General features: G+C 42.8%; 1 protein-coding gene and 1 pseudogene across 4 annotated transcripts; one reads left to right on the top strand and one right to left on the bottom strand.

Annotated features, from left to right (window-relative positions):
* The first annotated feature begins 10,744 nt into the window (after positions 1-10,744).
* On the top strand, positions 10,745-12,637 carry LOC100338527 (protein BEX1). 4 transcript variants are annotated; one of them, XM_008273061.4, is made up of 3 exons: positions 10,745-11,123; positions 11,561-11,646; positions 12,018-12,637. In XM_008273061.4, exon 3 carries the CDS (start codon positions 12,023-12,025, stop codon positions 12,404-12,406), a length of 384 nt encoding a protein of 127 aa, XP_008271283.2. In that variant the 5' UTR covers positions 10,745-11,123; positions 11,561-11,646; positions 12,018-12,022; the 3' UTR covers positions 12,407-12,637. The 4 variants fall into 4 exon arrangements, with proteins under 4 accessions (XP_008271283.2, XP_008271284.2, XP_069922539.1 ...); XM_070066438.1 differs by having other exon boundaries at positions 10,989-11,123; positions 11,529-11,646; XM_017349643.3 differs by having other exon boundaries at positions 11,023-11,254.
* An 8,661-nt stretch (positions 12,638-21,298) lies between these two features.
* LOC100356328 (nucleophosmin-like) lies at positions 21,299-22,152 on the bottom strand (annotated as a pseudogene).
* Between the last annotated feature and the right edge of the window lie 2,913 nt (positions 22,153-25,065).

The raw sequence follows: 25,065 nt of genomic DNA on the forward strand, positions 1-25,065 counted from the left end.
GAAGTTCCTAGCTCCTGGTTCCTGGCTATGACCTGGGCAGCTGGGGAGCAAACCAGAAGATGAAAGATCTTTCTCTGTCTCTCCCTCTTTCTCTGTAACTCTGACTTTCAAATAAATAAATCTTTTTTTTAAAAAAGAACAAAGGCCGGTGCCGTGGCTCAATAGGCTAATCCTCCGCCTTGCGGCGCTGGCACACCAGGTTCTACTCCCGGTCAGGGTGCCGGATTCTGTCCTGGTTGCCCCTCTTCCAGGCCAGCCCTCTGCTGTGGCCCGGGAGTGCAGTGGAGGATGGCCTAAGTACTTGGGCCCTGAACCTCATGGGAGACCAGGAGAAGTACCTGGCTCCTGGCTTCGGATCAGCGCGGTGCGCCGGCCACAGCGCGCTGGCCGCGGTGGCCACTGGAGGGTGAACCAAGGGCAAAGGAAGACCTTCTCTCCGTCTTTCTCTCTCACTGTCCACTCTGCCTGTCAAAAAAAAAAAAAAAAAAGAACAAAATGTAGCATTTAGAAAAAATTATAAAGGAAGTATAAATGATGCATCCTTTTCAAAAATATTTTGATACAATCGGTTAAAGATGAAGATATGGATGTCCATGACCCAGGAATTCCACTCATAATATATACTGATTAGATATTTACAAGGATGATGTTAATAGAAACACATTTTTGTAAATAGACAAAAATTGGGAAAATTTTCCAAGAAGATGAAAATTAATATGCTATATTCCTGCAATAAGATAAAATATTTCATACCTGCAATAAAATCCAAACATGGATGGAGTTAGCTAACTTGTACAAGCAAGACCAAATGAGTAAAATCAGTATGATTACATTTATATAAAGTTAAACTTCAGGCAAAAGTAAATAGTTAGAGTGCCCATATAGGTGATAAAACTCTGAAAAGAAGCAAGGAAATAGTAACTGTAAAATTTAAGATAGTGTTTATTTCTGGGAATAAGGTAGGTTTTTTTATAAATATTTATTTTATTTATTTGAATGGCAGAGTTACAGAAAGAGACAGGGAGAGACAGAGAGAGATAGATCTTCCATTCGCTGGTTCACCCCCAAAATGGAAAACAGTGGCCAGGGCTGGGCCAGGCCGATGCCAGGAGCCAGGAGCTTCATCTGGTCTTCCACTTGGGTGCAGGGGCCCAAGGACTTGGGCCATTTTCTGCTGCTTTTCCAGGTGCATTATCAAGGAGCTAGACCAGAAGTGGAGCAGCTAGGACTCGAATTGGCGCCCACATGGGATACTGGCATTGCAGGTGGCAGCTTAAACCATTATATCACAACACTGGCAGGATCTTATGATTGGTAAAAAAAAAAAAAATCACCCAAGGGAATATAGGTGTTGCAAAGTTCTATTTCTTGACCTGAGTGGTTTCATTCTATAATGTAAAAGAAAGAAATGTTATTGAGTTAATGGTTAATATTTCAGGATAATATTAATATTATTATTAATATCAATTATTATTAATAGTTATGGTAATATTAATTTTTAAACTTAACAAAAGCCAAATGGATAAAGTGTTTACATGTAAACAAGTAAAACAATAAAAGTGTAGTATTAACTTGTGTATTAAGGAAAATATTTAATAACACATCAATAAAGACTGATAGGACAGGGCTAGTGCTGTGGTACAGTGGGTTAAAGCCCTGGCCTGCAGCACCGGCATCCCATATAGGTGCTGGTTTGAAGTCCCTGCTACTCCACTTCTAATCTAACTCTCTGCTATGGCCTGAGAAAGCAGTAGAAGGTGGCCTTCTGGGGAGTGAACCAGCGGATGGAAGACCTCTCTCTCTCTCTCTCTCTGTAACTCTGCCTTTCAAATAAACAAATAAATCTGTAAAAATAAAAGTATATTCACTGTGTTCCTAAATTTGTAAAAAAAAAAAGAAATAACATTACATAAAGTCTTTTAAAAATTAGAAGGCACAAAAAACTACAATTCATTTTATTGTTTAGTAAGATTTATTTATTTATTTAAAAGGCAGAGTGACTGAGAGGGAGGGAGGGAGACAGAGAGTGATCTTCCATCTGCTATTTCACTCCCCAAATGGCTTACAATGACCAGGGCTGGGCCAAGGCAAATCCAGGATCCTGGAACTCCTTCCTGGTCTCCCCCATGAGTGACAGGGTCCCAGTTACTTGGGCCATGTTCTGCTGCTTTCCCAGACACATTAGCAGGGAGCTGGATCAGAAACAGAGCACTTGGGGCAAGACTTCTGATAAGCGATGCTGGCATTGCAGGCGGCGGCTTAACCCACTGTGCCAAAACGCTGGCTCCCAGAAATTTACTCTCCATATGTTTATAGTTTATTGTATATAAATCGCGTCTGTTACAGTTATTCAAAAAATCAAAACAAGTTGAGCCAAATGCCTCTGTAAAGCAAAAAACCACTTTAGATTTTGAAAAGTTAAACAGAAATCCCTCCATTGTCATAATTCTGTAGTTTATTCTAGATGAACATCCCCTGTTGACTGAGTTAAAACTGGAATGAAAGCTTGAATGACTGCATGTACCTGAAGAAAAAGAACTGCAGGACTAGTTATTATCAACCAGGAAGTCACTGAGCTAATCCAAATGATAGAATTTTTACCAACTCTGCTCTTATTTATTATGGAGGCCCTGAGGTCTCACTATCACTGCCTATGCTATCAGGTTATGATTCTTAAAAAGGTGTCTTAGGGCTGGCGCCCCGGCTCATTAGGCTAATCCTCTGCCTTGCGGCACCGGCACACCAGGTTCCAGTCCCGGTCGGGGCGCCGGATTCTGTCCTGGTTGCCCCTCTTCCAGGCCAGCTCTCTGCTATGGCCCGGGAGTGCAGTGGAGGATGGCCCAAGTCCTTGGGCCCTGCACCCCATGGGAGACCAGGATAAGTACCTGGCTCCTACCATCGGATCAGCGCGGTGCGTCTGCCGCAGCGCGCCTGCCGTGGCAGCCATTGGAGGGTGAACCAACGGCAAAGGAAGACCTTTCTCTCTGTCTCTCTCTCTCTCTCACTGTCCACTCTGCCTGTCAAAAAAAAAAAAGGTATCTTAGATCACAATCATTTTTAAAGATTTCTTTATTTATTTGAAAGGCAGAGTTACAGAGAGAAAGAGGTCTTCCGCCCACTGGTTCACTCCGCAAATGGCCACAATGGCTGGAGCTGTGCCAATCCAAAGCCAAGAGCCAGGAGCTTCATCTGGGTCTCCCACATAGGTGCAGGGGTCCAAGGACTTGGGCCATCTTCCATTGCTTTCCCAGGCTACAGCAGAAAGCTGGATTGGAAGTGGAATAGCCGGGACTTGAACCAGCACCAATATGGGATGCCAGCACCACAGGTGCCAGCCAAGTAAACATTTTTAAAAATTTGAATTTCTTTTTTTTTCTGCCAGGCAGAGTTAGACAGTGAGAGAGAGAGAGAGAGAGAGAGACAGAGAGAGAGTTATAGACAGAGAGAGAGACAGAGAGAAAGGTCTTCCTTCCGTTGGTTCACTTACCTAATGGCCATTACGGCTGGCACTGTGCTGATCTGAAGCTAGGAGCCGGGTACTTCCTCCTGGTCTCCCATGCGGGTGCAGGGACCCAAGCACTTAGGCCATCCTTCTCTGCCCTCCCGGGCCACCGCAGAGAGCTGGACTGGAAGAGGAGCAACCGGGACTAGTACCCAGCACCCAGACCGGGACTAGAACCCGGGGTGCCAGCATGGCAGGTGGAGGATTAGCCAAGTGAGCAACAGCACCGGCCTAAAAATTTGAATTTTACAAAGTATGAGGAGAGGGGCTCACTAAGTGGTTGCTGGAGACAGCCACACTACAGTTTGTTAAGCACATTGAAGTTATAGGCCTTCCTTCTATAGCATTAAGCATCAATGTTTAATCACACCCAAAAAGAGCAAAGCCCAGGTGTCATTATGTGCCTCTTTATAATAGAAAACAACAGTGCCTCTGATCCAAAGGGATGAAACAAAAATCTCATCGACCCCCTGGATGTGGTTGCCAATTTTTAGGAAATAGTGGAAAGACCATCAGGTTGACCTACACTATAATGCAGGCAGTCAGCAAAACCCAGTCTGTAGGAAACTCTACAAGTCAAACAGCCCAGGTTCTTCCACAAGTAGGTGTAAGGAAAAAGAAAAATATGACTTGAAAACCTGTATATAAGTAGCAACTTTAAATACATATAAAATTTTAATGGGGCCAGCACTGTGGCATAGCGGGTAAAGTCGCTGCCTGAAGTGCCAGCTTCGCATATGGGCATATGGAGGCAGTGGTGATGACTTAAGTGCTTGTATCCCTGCCACTCATGAGGGAGTCCCAGATTGAGTTCCTGGCTCCTGGCTTTGGCTTGGCCCAGCCCTGGCTGTTGTGGGCATTGGCGGGGCGGGGGGTGGGGTGGGGTGGAGTTAATCATCAGATGGAAGATCTCTCTTTCTCTCTCTCTTTCAAATTAAAGAAAAATAATTAAATAAATAAGTTTTTAAATGCACTAAAGTATAGTGTCCAGCTATGCACACTAGAGAGATAAAACCACACACACACGCAAATGAAAGAATAAGATTACTAAAAAAATCAGAATAATTTGGTGGAAAAGAAGAGACTTCAATAAGAATAAAGTATGTGGAAGGGTTTCTGGAGTGGCTGAAAAGTTCTATTGTTTGATCTGGGTAATAATCACAAGAGTATTCATTTTATTCTATTTCACAAACTTACCCTTTTTTTTAATGCTTATGGGTTATACTTTATAAGACTGCTTTAAAACTTTGTTTTCTTAAAAACCCTGAGTATGGGGGATGGCACTGTGGTGTAGCGGGTAAAGCGGCTCCCTGCAGCGCCAGCATCCCACCCCAAATGACAACAATAGCCAGGGCTTGGCCAGGCTGAATCCACTATCCTGAAACTCCATCCAGGTCTCCCAGTAGGTGCTAGGGTCCCAAGCACATGACACATCATCTGCTGCCTCCTAAGGGTGAGCTTTAGCAGGAAGCTGAACCAGAAACAAAGTAAGTGGGACTCAAACCCGCACTCCTATGTGGGATGATGATTTTCCAAGCGGCAGCTCAACCTGCTGTGTACGACATCTGCCCCCAATTTAGGCTTTATAACTTCATAATTATGAAAGACTTACTTTTAAAACTATATTTATGGCCGGCACCGCGGCTCACTAGACTAATCCTCTGCCTTGCGGCACCGGCACACCAGGTTCCAGTCCCGGTCGGGGTGCCGGATTCTGTCCCGGTTGCCCCTCTTCCAGGCCAGCTCTCTGCTGTGGCCAGGGAGTGCAGTGGAGGATGGCCCAGGTGCTTGGACCCTGCACCCCATGGGAGACCAGAATAAGTACCTGGCTCCTGCCTTCGGATCAGCGCAGTGCGCCGGCCGTAGCACGCTGGCCGTGGCGGCCATTGGAGGGTGAACCAACAGCAAAAGGAAGACCTTTCTCTCTGTCTCTCTCTCTCACTGTCCACTCTGCCTGTCACAAAAAAACACTATATTTATATATACATACACATATGTATCCATATGTCCATATAAGTGCTAACATTTATTTATACACACATGCATGTATACACACATATAATTTTTAAACTGTGATACACATGCAGAGATAACAATGTAAAAGGATTTAAATATTGACTACAACAATGAGTTTGCCCTTGTCCAGTTGATATCATTTGCTAATTACTGGTCTATGGAACTAATTTTACTTTTTAGTTCTCTGATACTATTTTACATCTTTGAATGTGGTCTTACGACCTTAACATTAATTAACCCAACCAGCCTTATTAATTTTTCTGAGCACACTGTCTTGAAGTCTCAGAGTCTTCCATAACCAGCAAGACCCTGTCTTTCTACACTGTGACAGCTGGATCTATCACTGTTCTGGCTTAAGCCCTTATCATCTTACATTTGAACTATTAGGGCAGGCCACTCTCTGGTGTCCCTCCCTCCATTCTCTCCTTCTTCTCTTCAGAGAGGTTTCAGTAAAATGTCCAAGGTTCCATAGCTGATTAGCGCCAAGCCTGGGAACTAATCCAAGTTTTAGAACGAGGACTGTCTCAATAGGACTTTATGTTCTCTGCCATCTTGTCCATTCAACTTTTTTCCCTCTATTCACTGAAGAGTCAATAGTTACTCTGGGGGCTCTCCTGATTGCCCAGGACTTCCTATGTGTTTTGAGTGAAAAGGACTGCATCTCTGAGAAAGGAACTACATTAGTGAGAAATGTACTCTCTCTGGGTAGGTCAAATACCCCTTCACATGAGGTCATTCGGAGTAAAAACTAAAAGGAGGTGAGGACTGTCAGGCCAAAAGTTTTCAGGGGAAGGCAATGGCTAAGTTGGCCAGAAAGAGAGAAAACCTCGAGGAAGAAAATTACTTTGACCTAGGTCTTGGAGGATGGGTAGGATGTAGAATTAAGATGGAAAGGAGAAAGGAGAACTTTCTGAAAGAACTCAGGCCCCGTGTCCTTACCACTAATTACCCTGGCCTTTCTCATGCTGCTTTATGTGTAGAAGTCCACTTGCTCCTTTTTTTTAAGATTTATTTATTTACTATTTATTTATTTATTAAGCAGAGTTACAGAGAGAGGGAGAGACAGAAAGAGAGAGAGAGAGGGAGATATCTTCCATCCACGGGTTCACTCCCCAAATGGCTGTACAGCTGAAGCTGGGCCAATCCAAAGCCAGGAGCCAGGAGCTTCTTCCGGGTCTCCCACGTGAGTGCAGGGGCCCAAGGACTTGGGCCATCTTCTGCTGCTTTTGCAGGTGCATTTGCAAGGAGCTACATCAGAAGTGGAACAGCTGAGACTCGAACCTTCGCCCATTTGGGATGCTAGTTGTGCAGGCGGAAGCTTAACCTACAACCCCACAGCACCGGCCCCAAATTGTTCCTTCTTTAGAGATGTCAATCAGTATGTCTACTGACTGAAAGTAGTTTAGTGTAAGCACTGTATGACACAAACTCAGGAAATTTGTGCTCAGCAGTTATAAAAACTTTCTTGCTTATTTCCAGCCATGGACTCTGGATATGTCAAACTTTCTGTACAGACAGAGCTTAGATAGTTGCGTTAAAATATGCATCCCCCTTGAGCTCTCAAACCCATTCCTAGACATCCACAATAATGAAATAATCAATGACACAAAAATGTAACCATGACAGAATTATAGTAAATACAGATGATACATATCACTTTAAAATTATTTTTATTTGAGAGAGAGAGAGATCTTCTATCCACTCCATAATTTCTTGAAACAGCCAAGGCTGGGTCAGACCAAAGCAGGAGCTGCGAACTCAATCAGGTGGGCAGGGACTGAAGCACTTAAGCCTTCACATGCTACCTCCCAGTGTGTGCATTAGCAAGAAGTTGGGATCAGCAGCTGAGCTGATACGGAAATCTATGCACTCTCAAGTGGGATGCAGGCATCCCAAGCCATGTCTTAACCTCTTTGCCAAATGCCTGTGCTGCTCCAGTTCACTTTGCTTTTCTTTTAGATTTATTTATTTGAAAGGCAGAATTACAGAGAGGGAAGGAGACACACACACACACACACACACACACACAGAGAGAGAGAGAGAGAGAGAGAGAGAGAGAGAGAGAAGAAAGAGGTATCTTCCATCTGCTGGTTCACTTGCAGTCTAGTATATCTAGTATATCTGTGTCCAAATAAGTTTCATTGGAATGGGAGCAGATGTGGAGTATGTAAGCTCTATGTTATTTTCTTGAAAAGGGAATTCTTTGCTTTCCACTTTCTTTTTCCTCCTTGCTGTGTTCTAGAATTCAGATGTAGTGTAAGAACAACAGCCTAGAAAGTGATGGAGCAACAAGGTAGAAGACACCTGACCCAACATAGCAGACAAGTTCCTTTGTCTAAAGCTCCCTTCCTACCTTTGGACTATTTTGTGTGATAGAAATATACTCGTGTTTGAGAAAGGAAATTCTCTTCTATTTGAGCCATCATATTTTTGGGATCTCTGAATTAGAGTAGCTTACATTTTATCCTAAATACACTTGTGTTCAAGGAAGTGATAGGAATTGATCATCAGAAAGTGATCATCACTTTTTTTTCCAACATGGAAAAATGAGATTAAAATGAACATATAATATATGTTGTGCATGGTTTTCCTAGTTTTATTTGCTTGCATTTATATTTCTGGTGTTTTTTTTGTATAGAAATCATTTTATTATCTAATTACATAGGTGTTTATTACATTTTATTTATTACTTTCCATGCTTATACTTTACATGCATATATATTAGAATTTCATTGAACATGTTGATACTTTTTTAAAAAATGCTTCTTTTTTGAAACTACTTATTTATTTATATGAAAGACAGAGAATGTTCCCTTGCATCCCCTCATGCAAGAGAGAGAGAGAGAGAAAGAGAGAGAAAAAAATAATTTTCCATTTGCTCTTTCACCTGCTAAATGCCAGCAACAACCGGAATTGAGCCAGGCCAAGCCAGGAGCCTGGTACTCTATCTGGTCTTCCATGTGGGTAGCAAGGACCCAAGCACGTGGGCCATCAGGATACATCCCAGGGTGTACATTAGCAGGAAGCTGGATTAGAAGCAAAGAAGTCAGATCTTAAAGCAGGCATTCCAATTTGTGATGTGGGAGACCCAAGTGGTGGCTTAACCATTGTTCCACAATACCTATCCCAGAGCATGTCATGTTATTTCTCATACATTTTCCATTTTTAAAAGTATAAATCACAAAACGTTTGCTTTATCATAAAATACTCCTTTGTAGTATGTTTTTATTGTTTTATACAAATCAATTATATGAATATGCAATAATTCATTTAATCTGCATAATGTGTATTTGAGTTTTGCTTTCTCAATTATTTCACTTATTTTTGTCTTACTACCATAATTATCTTTATGCATAAATCTTTCTACATATTTGCATTTTTTTCTGTAGAATAGAATGCAAAAAGTTAAATAGCTAATTCAAGTACTGTGAATTTTCTTAGAATTTTAACTTTTACTATCACATTGCCCTCTAGAAACAAGGTATCAAATTATATACCCACAAATAGTATGAGATTTTTTTTTTTAAAAAAAGATTTATTTCTTTATTTGAGAGGCAGAGTTACAAAGAGAGGGAGAGACAGAGAGAGAGATCTTCCATCCACTGGTTCACTCCCCAAATGGCCACAACTGCTTGAGCTGGGCCCATCCGAAGTCAGGAGCCAGGAGCCTCTTCCTGGTCCCCGACATAGGTGCAAGGTCCCAAGGACTTGGGCCATCTTTTGCTGCTTTCCCAAGTGCACCAGCAGGGAGCTGGATTGGAAGTGGAGCAGCCGGGACCTGAACCCACTCCCACATGGGATGCTGGCCAGCCCCAAGATGTTTTTAATTTTGATAAGTCCAATTGCTATTCTTTTGCATTCTATGGAATCTTTATCTTCCCTCTGATTGTAAATTTTGTACATGTCTTATTCTTTAAGTTTTATAATTTGGGTGTTTTCATTTAAATATATGATCCATTTTGAATTAATTTTCATGTGGTATAAAGTAAAAGGCAAAGGTTTTTTTTCTGTAAGGATTTCCAGTTGTTTAAACACCATTTGTCTAAAGGAGAATACTTTCCACACTGAATTTCCTTAACATCTTTGCCACAAAGTAATTATTAATATATGCGTGGAACTGTTTCTGGACTCTGTTGTAATGATTTGCTTGTACTTACTCTACTAGTACACCATGCTTATTACTACATCTTAAATCTTGAAATCATATGATGCAAGCCTCCAGATTTGTGCTTTTTTTCAAAACTATTTTATGTATTATAGGTCTGCATTTTCACATAAACTTGGGGGTAAATTTGTGAATTTACAGAAAAATGCCTTGTAGGATTTTGATTTTGACTGTATTGATTTTATAGAGCAATTTGGAGAGAATTGATATCTTAACACTATTGAATCTCCTGATGTTGATCATGATATGCCTTCAGATTTATTTCAGTCTTCAGTTTCCTTCACCAGTGTTTTGTGGTTTTCAATGTATCAGTTCACTATATATTAGAATGTTTTTCCTAAATGTATCTTGGAAGCTACCCAAGTGGTATATTTTTACATTTCAATTTCTAATTGTACATTACTAACATATAGGAATAAAATTGAATTTTGTGTATTTATCATGTAACTGCAACCTTCCTATATTCAATGCTTAGTCTTACAGTAGATTTATAGTAGACTTCTTAATATTTTCTAAATATATGATAATTTGATCTGCAAATACAAACATTTCTGTTTGAACCAGAAATGACTGGAGTTTTGCTGGTTTCAGTTCTGAAAATTCAGCAAGATTCTTGGACTACACATTCATTGGCTCACATCATGGAAGAGCCGCATGTGCCTGGGAGGCCCTCACGAGAGGAGCCATCAGCTGCCCTGTCCTTTTCCAAGTTCTAAAAATGCAACTGCCTGTACAGTCTATATTTATATAATGACTTAACAGAAGAGACAGGTGGTTGGGATTTTTTTACCCAACTTAATCCTGGTTTTCAAATAAAAAATAGCTTTTTTTTTTAGCTTTTAAAGAAAGTGTGCTGACTTTTCTACTTTTATTACATAGGAACAATACAGAAAAGTATTAAGAATTAGAAAAATCCACTCTCGGGCCCTTTTCTTGGTGCACCCCGTCTATCGCATTTTGCTAGAAGGAAAACGGAGAGCATCGGCAGCAGAGCGCAGCAAGCAGGAGGAAGTGTATCCTGGGAACAGAAGCGAGGGAGAGGAAGTCCTCCAGGAAGTGGGAATGGCCAACAGCCCCTGAGAAGATACTGCCCTTCCCTGGCCAGCAGAGAAAGGCACAAGAAGACACAATGAAGGGAAAGTGACAGGGCACGGGCTGGTGACGTTAAAAGACACTTGAGATGAGGGTGGGTGGGCGGAAGGCGGGCCGGCCGACAAGCCCGGCCCACTCCGGGCGTCAGGGAGGAGGATAGAGATAGGGGCGCGGCCGTTGGCTGTGACAGCAAGCCCGACGTCACTGACCAAAGCTGAGTCATTCGTCTAAGAGCAGCGTCAGAAGCGACAGTGGTTCTCCTATTTCTCGGCGCTACCTGTTCCCGGGGGCCCTCAGGGCTTGCGGTCCAGGGGCAGCCGGGGAGAGCAGGAGGCTGCAGGGCGGCAGGTGAGGGGCCCGAGCGGGGTCCCTAGGGTTGGTGAGGGAGAGCTGCCTGGTGCCACCGCCTACCTCGGGCATGGGCGCCCCGAAGCGGAGCAACAGAGAGCACCTGCGGGTGGCAACTGAGGGGCCCGCAGGTGGGCGCCCCGGGGGCGATGGCTGACCTGCCCCTGCCCCCCCCCCCGGCTACGGCCCCCCCGGGATACCTGCTCCGCTGCGCGGCGCCAGCTTCTCCGCACCCCCGGCCCGCCCCCTAGCTCCTGGTGGTCGGCGGGGGATGCGGCGGCTGAGGGCCAGGACCCGGGTGCAGGGGAGGGCAGCGGGAAGGGGTCGATGCAGGACGGCGGGGCGGCGGGGCGGCGGGGCGGGACCGGTGGGGGCGTCGAGGCAGCGCGGAACCCTGGGCTGCAGCCGCCCGCTCTCCCCGACCCCGCCGTCTGCAGGTCTGCAGGTCTGAGGCGCTGAGTGTCGCCGCGGGGCGCCGGCGGCGAGAATCGGGAGGAGGAGGAGACCGCAAGGATAGGCCCAGGTCTGTGAGACAGACTGGGGTGGGGGCGGCGGGGAGGAGCGTGCGGAAACCCCATCTGGGACCCCAGACCCCTCCTCGGGCCGTGCCTCCCCCTCCTCATTCTGCCCGCCCCGGTCCTCCGCGGTCCTCCCCGCCATTCTCCATTTTTGTGCCTACTGAGGCCTGGAGATGGACCTGCAGGGAAAATGGTGGTCTTCGGGGGAGGGAGGGGCTCGGAGTGGGGCCCCTGGAGGACGCAGGGGGCCTCTCAGGGTCGGAGAGTGACGTTTGCCAGCGGCCTGGGCATCTGGAAAGGTGCATAGTAGGGCCTCTGTCCTCGGTGCTGATCCGTCCACCAGGGATTCAGGCTCTCTCTGTCTTTTGTCTCCTAGGAGAAATGGAGTCCAAAGAGGAACAAGCAGTGAAAAACCTCAGCGCGGAAACTGCCAACCAGGAAAACGAAGCAAAAGATGAAAAGGAACAAGAAAATAAAAGGGAGCCCATGGCCCTCCCTTTGGAAGCTGGAGAATACTTGGTGCCTAGAGGAAACCGTAGGCGGTTCCGCACTAGGCAGCCCATTGTGCATTACAGATGGGGCATGATACATAGGCTTGGAGGGCCGCAAGCAAGAGTGGGAGAAGAAAATATGGAAAGGTTTGGGGAGGAGTTGAGACAGCTGATGCAGAAGCTGCAGGAAAAGCAGTTGAGTCACAGTTTGCGGGCTGTCAGTACTGACCCCCCTCACCATGACCACCATGATGAGTTCTGCCTTATGCCCTGAATCCTGAGGTGGCTCCCTGCTTTCTAAACTTAGACATTTTTGTCAGCCTTATGTATTGGTGTAAACCTTTTGACGTTACATATTTCTTGTGGGTCTTCTATTACCAACTTCTAATTGAATATTATGTCTTTGACCCAGTTTGTAAGTTTTTGTCAGCAGGGGAGTTTTACCTATTGCATGGGAACATGCTCATTACATATTGTGCAGTTAATAAAGTAAATTAAAAAGCAATCTGTGTTCTTTTAACTTCAGTTATATATGAACATAAATATTCATGTGCATAGTCTATTTCTTCATGGTAGAACTATGAGGGATTTTTGTTACTGATTATTTTATGATTTTCAAACTTGAACAAATTAATAAAAGAGCTTGACCACATTATAAAAACAATATGAGTGGCTGGCATTGTGGGAGAGCAGGATAAGCTGCCACCTGCAATGCTGGCATCCCATATGAGCATTGGTTTGTGCCCTGCTAATGTACCTAAGAGAAAAGCAGGGGAAGGTGCAAGTGTTTGGGCCCCTGAACCCATGTGGGAGATCCAAATAAAACTCCTAGCTCCTGGCTTTGGCCTGGCTGGGCCAGGCCACTATGGCCATTTGGGGAGTGGATGAGTGGATGGAAGATTCTCTAAATCTCTCTCCCTCTCTCTAACTCTATCTTTGAAATAAAATCTTAAAAAAATTAAAAATTCAACCTATAGAAAAGTGTTTAACAATTTACAAAAAGCAATGTGAGAACTCACTAAACACTTGTGAGAGAATCTCCATTTTAGCTTGCCTCTAGGATCTCTTATTTAGAAATACTTGTATAATATAATGATAAGAGACAAAGGTTTTTTTTTTTTTTTGACAAGCAGAGTTAGACAGTGAGAGAGAGAGAGACAGAGAGAAAGGTCTGCCTTCCGTTGGTTCACCCCCCAAATGGCCACCACGGCTGGCACGCTGAGCCAATCCGAAGCCAGGAGCCAGGTGCTTCCTCTTGGTCTCTCATGCGGGTGCAGGGCCCAAGCACTTGAGCCATCCTCCACTGCCTTCCCGGGCCACAGCAGAGAGCTGGACTGGAAGAGGAGCAACTGGGATAGAACTGGTCCCCAACCGGGACTAGAACCTGGAGTGCCGGCACCACAGGCGGAGGATTAGCCTAGTGAGCCACGGGGCTAGCTGAGACAAAGGTTTTTAACATGAAGATAAATACCTCCCTAGGACTGCTGTGTGGACTAGATGAAGTAAGTTCTTGAGCTTTCTTTAAGTTCTCACTCCAACTGATATGTACATGATCTAACTTTCTATATATTCCCTTCAGTTACTAGGGAATGGTTATAAAGCAAGTGCTTCCTTATAATCACAAGTCCAGTGAGTTAAGTGGTAGGTACTTGATTCCTCTGCTGCTATACTGATTCCCAACCTCTTCCTTGGGTATTGCTCTATTTTTCACATCTTGCTTCCTATACTAGTCCCTGCCACTACAAATATTCAGGAATCCTCAAGGTGAGAAAGTCCTGCTGATCTCTCTGGAACTCTAAATGGATTGATGGATTGAGCCTTCACTTGCTCTAGAAAAACATGGATAAGTCCCCTCTTCTTGTTTAGTTTTCTGGAATGACCTAGTCTAGTTCTTCCTTAGGGGTAGTTCTCCCCCAGGAAACTTTCCCTGATTCAGCAGACTTCATAAGATGTGCAAGAACACAGTTCATTTTTTATCACTCATACCAGTCCACATCCACCTGAAACCTACAAATGTATAGAATTTGTTATCCTAGATTGAGTTGGACACAAGGAGATCATGCCAGTGGATCAGTGGGTATCCAAGCATGAGGATTTTTATCAGAAGCCCATAGGAGTACTATTGGGGTTAAGTGTCTCAATAGAACTCAGAAAACAAATTGTCTCCCACCCCTAGAGTATGTTTATCAGCTGAAATACTTTTTATGTATGAATAGCTTCATCCATAGAACAGGAATTGGCAAACAGTTCATAGGTAAAATCTGGCCCATGGCCTATTTTTGTCCTATAAGAATGATTTTTACATCTAAAAATATTTTAGTATTTATTTATTTTAAAGCATTACATAAAAGATGAAGATACATAGAGTGATTCCATCTGCTGCTTCACTCACCAAATGGCCACAACTACTTGGGCTGGCCCAGGCTGAAGCCAGGAACCTGGAACTCCAACCAGGTCTCCCAGATGAGTGCAGGGCCCCATGCCCTTGGGCCATCTTCCACTGACTTCCAGGCGCAATTGCAGTGAGTTCTGGGTGAGAAGTGGAGCAAATGTGACTCAAACCAGTGGCCAAAGCAGATGCCGGCATCACAGGCAGTGGCTTAACCTGCTGTGGCACAACACTGGTCCTTGAGTTCTACATTTCCTTGTGGTTAAAAAAATTAGACATACTAGTCAATGAAAGTGATATATAAAATTAAAATTTGGTATCCATAGTCTTACACACAAGCATGCTGATTCATATTTCCTATGGTTGTTTTTGTATGACAGAAGCAGAGTTGAGTAGTTGTGGAAGGGACAGCATGGCTTGCCTACAAAGACTAAATATTATTATCTGGGTCTAACAGAAAAGACTCACCACATCCTGCCATAAACTATAACATCACAATAGCACTTGTGAAACCAAAGACCTGTCTCCCCTCGCAGGCACATGAGGAACAAGACACACTCATGAAAGACAGAAGTTAATAGAAAGAAATCTATAGTTGATTTTTTAAATTGTATTTATTTTTATTCTTTTGAAAGGCAGAGAAAGAGAGTGTACTTCCCTTTGCTAGCTCTCTCCCCAAATGCTGAGCCAGGCTGAAGTTGAGAGTTCGGAACTCCATCTGGGTCTCAGATAGATGGCAAGAACTTAGCTACTTGATCCATTATGTGCTGCCTCCCAGAGTGCATATTAGCAGGAATCTAGATCAGAAACAGAACTGGGACTTGAACCCAGGTATTCCAATGTGGGATGTGGGTATCCCAAGTAGTGTCTTAACCCCTGGGCAGAATGCCTGCCCCAGGATTGAGTTTAAAGGGACGGAAAGCAGATGAACAGAGAGGTTTGTGTCCTACCAGAACTTCCACTACAGATTGCCAATGTTGATACCAGTTTCAGTGGAAAAAAAAAGTGTTTTCAGCCTACGGCTGTTTAGGAATTCCTTCGTGAAGAAAAAATAAAGCTCACATGTGAACTGGTGGTATGTCTGTGATAGAGGGAAAGACATACACATGCCTAACAACACTGTGTATCTAGCAACACTGTGTATCTCTTCTGTGTCTAGGCAGATCTAGGTTGCCTGTCACACTCTCAGAGGAGGATGGATTTAGAATTCTAATCTTTAGAGAGAGTTCTTTGCCAATCAGTTTCCCTTGGCTTTTAATAAAGTGTGTAGATCTAAAGAATCATCTGAGGGCGTAGCCTGTGAGTGGTTAAGCTCCATGTAAACAAAGCAAGCAACAACCACTAGCAGAAAGTAAACAAAAGGCAACAAAGGAGTAGGGCAGTTGTTCCTTTGAGAGAAGGAGCCATGTCTAGGATCTGGATGCATCTGTGGATATATCATTTCTATGTGTTATATGGTGAGCCTTTTCTCATTTAGAGAATGAGAAAAGTGAAAGTGATAAGACAAATTCTTCCCACAGAAGCCTCAGAATTCTGGTAAAGAGCAGTCAATAGATTAGGGATTATGTGCTGGTTTTCAGAGAAAAGGGATGTTTAAAAAGGAGGTTTGAAATATAGACGTTATTTTTTAAATATTTATTTGTTTGAAAGGCAGAGTGGGAGGGAGGGAGGGAGGAAGGAAGGGAGGGAGAGAGAGAGAGAGAAAGACTTCTATCTGCAAGTTCTCTTTCCAAATGCCTGCAGCTAGAGCTGGGCCAGGCTAAAGCCTGAAGCTGGGAACTCAATATAGGTCTTCCACACGGGTGGCAGAGACTCAACTACTTGGGCCATCACCTGCTGCCTCCCACATTGCACATTAGCAGCAAGCTGGAATGGAGAGCCAAGCTGGAATTTAAACCCAGGCACTCTGATACAGGATGTGGTTGTTCAAAACACTCACTTCTGATATGTTTTAATAATGAAATATGCTAGGACCAGTGTTGTGGTGTAGCAGGTTAAGCTGCTGCCTGCCATGCTGGCATATCATATGGGTGTTTCTTTGTGCCCTGGCTGTTACACTTCCAGTCCAGCTCCTTGTTAACAGCCTGGGAAGGCAGCAGATGATGGCCCAAGTACTTGGGCCCCTGCCACCCGTATGGGAGACCTCAGTGAAGCTCCTGGTTTCTGGCTTCAGCCTGGCCCAGCCATGACCATTGTGGCCATTTGAGGGAGTGAGCCAGCAGATGGAAGATGAAATATGTCTATGTCTGGATTTCCCTTGTGCAGTACAGGAGTTCTTATTAGATTACCAGCATATATTTTGCTAAGTTAATTGATAAACACATTTGTGTACTGTATAGTCATACTTCAAAACTACTGTGCATTACTTTCAACATAAAAAGAAAATAAATAGAATGAAGTCAGTGTAAATGGCAGAGTATGGAGCTCTAAGGACAAGGAATAATTATGAGAATGAACTTTGTTAGAAACATAGAAGTAGTCAAAGATTTACTGTGGAAAAAGTCAATATGGAATAAAGAAAATGGCAATTTGACCATGATAGGAGAGCTTTGTGCCATTTTAACATAGTCTTAAATTACCCCATTTGGCACAGTGAGTCTTGAATATAGGTGCCTGGGTCCTAGTGTAGGTACTTGCACCCACAAGGGACAGAGAGACTTTATTCGAATGTTTTGACCTATTTGGGGGGTTACTTGAAGGACTGAAGTAAGGTTTGTTTTGAAAAGCTAATGAGTAATTTCTTTTGGTGAATATGGGCCTTGAACATATTCTGTGTATAAGAGGGAATTTAGAAAGTCACATACATATCCAGGGCAGGATTCATGTTCACAATAAATTTGAGAAAACCCTAAACTTTCACCTCTGGCTTATCTTAATGCTCAGGATGAGCAGGAAAGTGAAGTTTAAGGCAGAGTTGTAAACAGACTGATTAAATCTTGTGCCTAACACAGCCAATCTGAGAGATACAGATTGAGAGACAATTCCTTTCCTATGTCTCTCTCTTTTTGCATTTAAGGAAAGCTCTGTCAAGCCACTATCTGATCACAAGCTAAAAGGAAGGAGATCTCAGAGACCATATAACAAAGTGTGTAGTCTTTAAGAAATAGTTTATATAAGTCATTGAACAAACAACAAGCTATAATCCACAGAAAACAACAAGAGCAGGATTAATCTCATGTCCAGCGTTACTGTATTTATACTATTTAAAATGTCTACTTTGACAAAAAAATTAAGGAATATAAAGAAACAAGAAATTATAGCTTATTCATGGGTAAAATAAAAATGAACACAAATTGTTCCTGGATAAGCTCAGATGTTGCCCTTACTAGTTTAAAAACCAAATCAATTGTTTCAAATATGCTCAAAGGGCTAAAACATGAACTGAAAGAAACAAGGAAGACAAAATACCACCAAATAGAAAATAGCAATAAAGATAGGAAATAGCAATAAAAATATAAATTGTAAAAATAGGAATCGGGAATGGGTGTTTGGTCTAGCAGTTAAAATGCCTTCATCCTATATTAGAGTGCCTAGTTTCAATTTCTGGCTCTGGGTCTTAACTCCAGCTTCCCATCAATGCAGATTCTGGGAGGCAATGGTGATGGTTAAAGTAACCGCGTTCTTACCATTCATAGACTGAGTTCCTGACCCCTGGGTTCAACCATAGTCCAACCCTAGCTGTTGCAGCCATTTAGGGGTGTGAACCAGTATATGGGAATGTTCTCTCTCATAAATACAAAATAATTTTTAAAACAAATAAATAGAAATCTATTACTTAAAAATAAAAATAAACTGAAAGGAAAATTTCTTCTGTTTTTTAAAGTTTTATTCAGTTATTTAAAAGAGTTAGAGAGAAAAGGAGAGGCAGAGAGAGAGAGAGAGAGAGAGAGAGAGAGAGAGAGAGTCTTCCATCTGCTGGTTCACTCCCCAATTGGCCTCAACAGCCGGAACTGCGTCAACCTGAAGCCAGGAGCCAGGAGCTTCTTCCAGGTCTCCCATGCGGGTGCAAGGGCCCAAAGCCCTGATTTCTCAGGCCATAGCAGAGAGCTGGATTGGAAGTGGAGCAGCTGATACTCGAACCAGCACCCATATGGGATGCTGGCACTGCAGGTGATGGCTTTACCCGCTGTGCCACAGCTCTGGCCCCGAAAGGAAAATTTCACTGAAGCATTTCAAACACAAATTTGATAAGGAATAAGGAAGAATCAGTAAATTTGAAGACAGGGCAGTTGACACAATCCATTCTGAGCAGCAGATAAAAAACATGAGAGGAAACAAATGGATTTCTAAGGTTTCATCAAGTATACCAACGTATGCATAATATGAATTCTAGAAGGAGAGAAGAGAAAGGGCAAAAATAATACTTGAAGAAATAATGGGGGTCAGCTCTGTGGCATAGCAGATTAAGCCACTGCCTGCAAAATTGGTATTCCATATGGGTGCCCTTTGGATTCCCAGCTGCTCCACTTCTGATCCAGCAGCTGAAGATGCATCCCATATCAGAATGCCTGGATTTGAGTCCTGTCTCTGGTTCCAATTCCAGCTCCATACTGCCTGGGAGGAAATAGGTGATGGTTCAAGTACTTGGGTCCCTGACATCCATGTGGTACATCTGGACTGAGTTTCCAGTCTTCTGGTTTCAGCCTGGACCAGCCATGGTTGTGACAGACCTTTGGGAAGTGAATTAGCAGATGGAAGGCATGCTCTCTGTCTCGGTCTCTGTCTCTTTGTCTCTCTGCCTTTCAAATAAAGAGAAATAAGTAGTTTTAGAAGTAAATTACCTGCTTTTTAAAATTTTTTCTGAGGAATAAATTTAGGCAAGGAGGTGGAATCCTTATACACCTTCACTGGACTTCCCATGAAGTACGTCAATAGCTTTGTCATAGCACACAGTCTTTTTTAAAAATTTTGTTATTATTTATTTGAAAGTCAGAGTTACAAACAGAGAGAAGGAAATGGAGATGGAGAGAGAGAGAGAGAGAGAGAGAGAGAGAGAGAGAGAGAGAGACAGGTCTTCCATCCACTGGTTCACTCTCCAATTGGCCACAATGGCCAGGGCTGTGCCAATCTGAAGCCAAGAGCCAGGAGCCTCCTCCAGGTCTCCCAAGAGGGTGCAGAGGCCCAAAGACTTGGGCCATCTTCCACTGTTTTCCCAGGCCATAGCAGAGAGCTGGATTGGAAGTGGAGCCGGGGGCCTGTGCTGTGGCGCAATGGGTTAATCCTCTGCCAGCGGCATCCAATGTGGGCACCAGTTCTAGTTCCACCTGCCCCTCTTCCAATCCAGCTCTCTGCTGTGGCCTGGGAAGGCAGTGGAGGATGGTCCAAGTCCTTGGGCCCCTGTACCCACATGGGAGACCAGGAAGAAGCTCCTGGCTCCTGGCTTCAGGTCAGCGTAGCTCTGGCCATTGAGGCCATCTGGGGAGTGAACCAACGGAAGGAAGACCTTTCTCTCTGTCTCTCCCTCTCACTGTCTGTAACTCTACCTCTCAAATAAATAAATAAAATCTTTAAAAAAAAACAAAGAAAAAAATTAATATAGTGGAGCCACTGGGACTTGAAACAGCACCCACATGGGATGCCAGCACTGCAGGTGGTTGCTTTACGCACTACACTACAGTGCCAGCCCCAGCACACAGTCTACAGAAAATATCCTAAACGGCATGCACCATGTTCCAAGAGGATAGGTATGCCATTTTATTAAAACATCTTCCTCCAAGGAGATTCATTTAACACACTCATTAAGGACATACAAATCCTCCTTTAGTCTTCTGGTGTTCTGAAAGCAACATAGTCCTCGTTCACAAATTTGACTTAATCTCACTGATGCTGTTACTTACAAAGCATCTTAACAACAAAAGGCTCTAAAATCTGTCCAAATTAAAGTCAATAGACACTCCTGTTGGTGTCTTCAGTGACCCCTTCATTGTAGAGACCTGTGCAACTACCTCTCAGGCCACCTATGTCTCCAAATCACCTATCATTGCTATATGTTGCCCATCAATTTCTTTTTTTTTCTTTTTTCTTTTTTTAACTTTTATTTAAGCCCATCAATTTCTGATGTTAAAAACTGCCCCCTTTAAGCTCCATCCATGATATTCACCATTAGAGTGAAAATCACTGGCCTCCAGTGCCAGCATCCCATATGGGCGCTGGTTTTAGTCCTGGCTGCTCCACTTCTGACCCAGCTCTCTGCTATGGCCTGGGGAAGCAGCAGAAGATGGCCCAAGTCCTTGGGCCTTGCACCTGTGTGGGGGACCCGGAAGAAGATCCTGGCTCTTGGCTTCGGATCAGCGCAGCTCCAACTGTTGCAGACAATTGGGGAGTGAACCAGTGGATGGAAGACCTCTCTCTCTCTCTCTCTCTCTCTCTCTCTCTCTCTCCCCCCCCTCCCTCTCTTTCTCTCTCTGTGTAACAATGACTTTCAAATAAATAAATAAATAAATCTTTTTTAAAAAAGAATCTTAAAATCATTTTTATTAAAATACGGAGTTTACTTAACATGTATATTTTTGTCTTGCCACCACTTCTGAGCACCGCTACTAATGTGACCTATCATTTCATTCCATAGATATTTAAAACCAAGCAAAAGGTGGAATCCATATTTAAAACTAATCAGGCATTTTGGACAACACATTCTTGGCAATGGAAACTGGGCAACATTTATCAAACATGATAGGAAAAGTTCTTACTCTGAATTCTAAAAAGGAATGTAGATACAAATTGTTATAGAAATGAAACAAATATGGAAAATGTTAACAAATAGTCCAAACTATTTTCTTAAAGAGACTTCCTTCAGTGCCAAAGATCTTGACTAGCCTTCTTGTCAGTCATCTGGAAGCAATTCTTCACATGATTGATGAACTTGGTTTCTGCTTTGGGAAGAAAACCACCTTTTCCTATACTTGCTTGAAGTTTTGCTTTAATGTCTTCTACAGAACTAGGTCCTTTTAGTGTTTTAGGAGTTTTTTTTTTTTTCTTTCTTCTTTTTTTTTTGTAGGATTATTGACCTTTTGATCTCCATGTTGATGATTTCGAGTCTGTCCCATTCTGGTCTGATTTTTTATGCATTTTTTTTTTTTGCTGGGACATCTCATAGAGGTTTCTTCACTGGAGCATTTTCTTCAGTTTCTGCACCACCATTATTATCATTTTCTTCATCATCATCTTATCAGCAGCAATTTTTACTTTTTTTAATGGTACCTTGCTACCACTTCCAGGGGCAAATTGCTTTCCAGATATACTTCACAGTTTTATGTCCTCCTCTTCTTAATCTTCTGACTCTGCATCTTCCTCCACAGCTACTAAGTGCTGTCCATCAATATGTTCAGACCCTGAACCTTAAAAACACAGGTGGCATTATGTTAAAGTCCCCAAGGGAAACCATTGGCTGTACAGGCATTTTCAAAGTTGCCAGTATTACTTTAACTGAACTGCCTTCATAATTCATTGCCTCTGCTTCAACAATGTGTATTTCATCCTTTGCACTGACTATTCTTAAGGACAACTAGTGCTCATTTCTTTTTGTCATTGTCCACTTTAAAGTGATAATCTTCGTCAGCCTTTGGTTCACGACTGAAAAGATAGTTCTGAGACCTCAGAGGGCTCATGCCCATGTCCATAATATCTTCCATAGAGTTTTGGTTTGTGCTTAGGTGGGAGAGAAGGTGGAGGACAGAGATAGAAGAGTACTGCTACAAAGAACAGCTGTATAGGGTGGAATCAAGCCCAAGAAACTTAAAATCTTATAAAGTGCCCTTGGATCACATCCATACACAAAAAAAATTAACTCAAAATGGATCAAAGACCTAAATGTAAAAGCTAAAACTATAAAAGTCTTAGAAGAAGAGGGTAAAGGGTTTAAATCTTTGTGACATTGGATTTAGTGGTGGATTTTCAGATATGACACAAAAATTACGTGCAACAAGATAAAAAAATATATAAATTGAAATTCATCAAAATGAAAACTTTCTTTTGTCAAAGGACATTATCAAGAAAGTGAAAAGATAGCCTACAGAATAGAAGGAAATATTTGCAGATCATGTATCTGATAAGGGGTTAATGTTCAGAATATATAAAGAATTTTTATAATGAAACAACAAAAAGACAACCATGTTTTAAAAATGGGCAGAGAACTTGGATAGTTCTCCAAAGAAGATATACAAATATCCAAGAAGTACATGAAAAGATGCTCAACATAATTACTCATTAGGAAAATCCAAATAAAAACTACTTCTCACTCAGTAGAATGGTAAATAAAGAAAATGGAAGTTAATTATTTTTGTAATATGGTATGGTGAAATTGAAACTCTTCTAGCTTGCTGGTAGGAATGCAAAATGTCGCAGCTGCCATGGAATACAATTTAGTGATTTCTTAAAAGTTTAAGCATAGAATTATCATATGATCCAGTAATTCTACTTTTAGGTAATTACCCAATAGAAATAAACACATATATCCATACAAAAACTTATACAGGGATGTTTATTGCATCAATATTCACAATAGTCAAAAGGAAGAAACAACCCAAATATCCACTAATGAATTGATCAACAAAATGGGGTATGTGCATACAATTACATTTTTAAAAAGATTTGTTTATTTATTTGAAAGGCAGAGTTGCAAAGAGAGAGGGAGAGACAGAGATTGAGAGAGATCTTACATCTGCTGGTTCACTCCCTCAATGGCCACAACAGCCAGGGCTGGGCCGGTCCTAAGCCAGGAGCCAGGAGCTAGGAGCTTTTTCTGAGTTTCTCACATGAGTGCAGGGGCCCAAAGTCCTGGGCCATCCTCTGCTGCTTTCCCAGGCACATTAGCAGGGAACTGGATCAGAAGTGGAGCAGCTGGGACTCAAATCAGTGCCCATATGGAATTCTGATGTCACAAGTGGTGGCTTTACCCACTACACCACAATGCTGGCCCCAATACAATCAAATATTATTCATTCATAAAAGGAAACTAAATATTGTGTATGCTACAATGTAGATGAACCTTGAAAATATGCTAAATGAAAGAAGCCAGACACAATGTATCTCACATTCTATAATTCTATTTATATGAAGTGTCAAGCATAATATAAATATCAAGGTAAATATAAGACAGAGAGATTAATCACTGGTAGGAACTGAGGAGTAGGTGGAATTGTGGGTACAGAGTTTTCTTTTGGGTTGATGAAACTCTTTTGGAAGTAGAATGGCAGTTGATCACCTTGAATGTACTATATGGCACTGAATTGCACATTTTAAAATTGTTTGTTTTATGTTCTGTGAATTTATCCTTAAAAGAGAGAATCATGATAGCTCTGTTTGAAAAATATATGTGTTCGGGGGCCAGCACTGTGGTGTAGTAGGTTAAGCCACCGCCTGCAGTGCCCGTATCCCATATGGGCGCCGGTTCAAGACCCGGCTGCTCCACTTCCTATCCAGTTCTCTGCTATGGCTTGGGAAAGCAGTAGAAGATGGCCCAAGTCCTTCAGCCCCTGCACCCGCATGGGAGACCCGGAAAAAGCTCCTGGTTCCTGTCTTCGGATCAGCACAGCTCCGGCTGTGTGGCCAATTGGGGAGTGAACCAGTGGATGGAAGACCTCTCTTTTTCTTTCTCTCTCTCTGCTCTCTCTGTGCAACTCTGACTTTCAAATAAATAAATAAATCTTTTAAAAAACATATGTGCTCAAAAGTTTGTTTTCTGGGCCACTGGCCTTCACCTTCTTATATTACATATTCCTTTGAACATCTAATGAGAGCAGTAGACCCTATTCTCAGCAAATACACACATCAAGTACAATTTATATATTCTATCCACCTCCCCACCACACACAGAAGCATGAACACGATTTTGAACATGATTCTAGTGAATTCATAGTGTAGTAATGCCTGAACCCAAGGAGTAGGTAAGCTCCTTTAATAAGGCTCAGTGACTGCTTGGCTCTTCCACTTGCCATTTTATTTCCAAGTAGCTGCTGCTTCTCCTTTCTGTGTATTTCTGCCTCAAAATGCCTGCTGCTCATTATGTCAGCCTACTTGTATAACAGCATTTAGCAGCTTCCTAGGGTACAGATCTTCTTCTCACAAAAGTGTATATACTACACTACTTTCTAAACATATGCAACCTGGCAGACCATTGCAGGGGGTCCCACAGATTTTTGTCAGTTGAGAACACCTAGTCTAGGCCAATCACTATGGTCAGCACATCAGCATTCTTCAGGCGTGGGCCAAAATTCGGTGGAGGGGGCATCTTGTGCATAGCCAGGCTCCTCCTAGGTGCCTAAAAGATGAAGGTAGCAGAGTTGAGAGACCTAGTAGGCCACACCTCCTGAGTGAGATGGGAGATAGCAGACAGGGGCCATGGAAGATTCTACTTGGACACCATGAATAATGGAAGAGACCAGCCTGGTCTAGGGGCTCTCCCCATAGCAACCATTTCCAAACTTCACGGAAATCCTCAGCTCAGAGCTCTAGAGGGATTGTTCTGACTTCCAGTGAAAGGAATACTATTCCCCTTTCTGTTGGGGGACTTACCACTTTGGAAATGTGGGGGAGGGAGCAGGAAA

Source organism: Oryctolagus cuniculus, chromosome X, assembly GCF_964237555.1.
Source record: "Oryctolagus cuniculus chromosome X, mOryCun1.1, whole genome shotgun sequence".
Lineage (NCBI taxonomy): Eukaryota > Metazoa > Chordata > Mammalia > Lagomorpha > Leporidae > Oryctolagus > Oryctolagus cuniculus.

What these genes read in the sequence shown, in the direction of transcription:
- LOC100338527 (XM_008273061.4), top strand. Translation starts at nt 12,023, where the DNA reads ATGGAGTCCAAAGAGGAACAAGCAGTGAAAAACCTCAGCGCGGAAACT.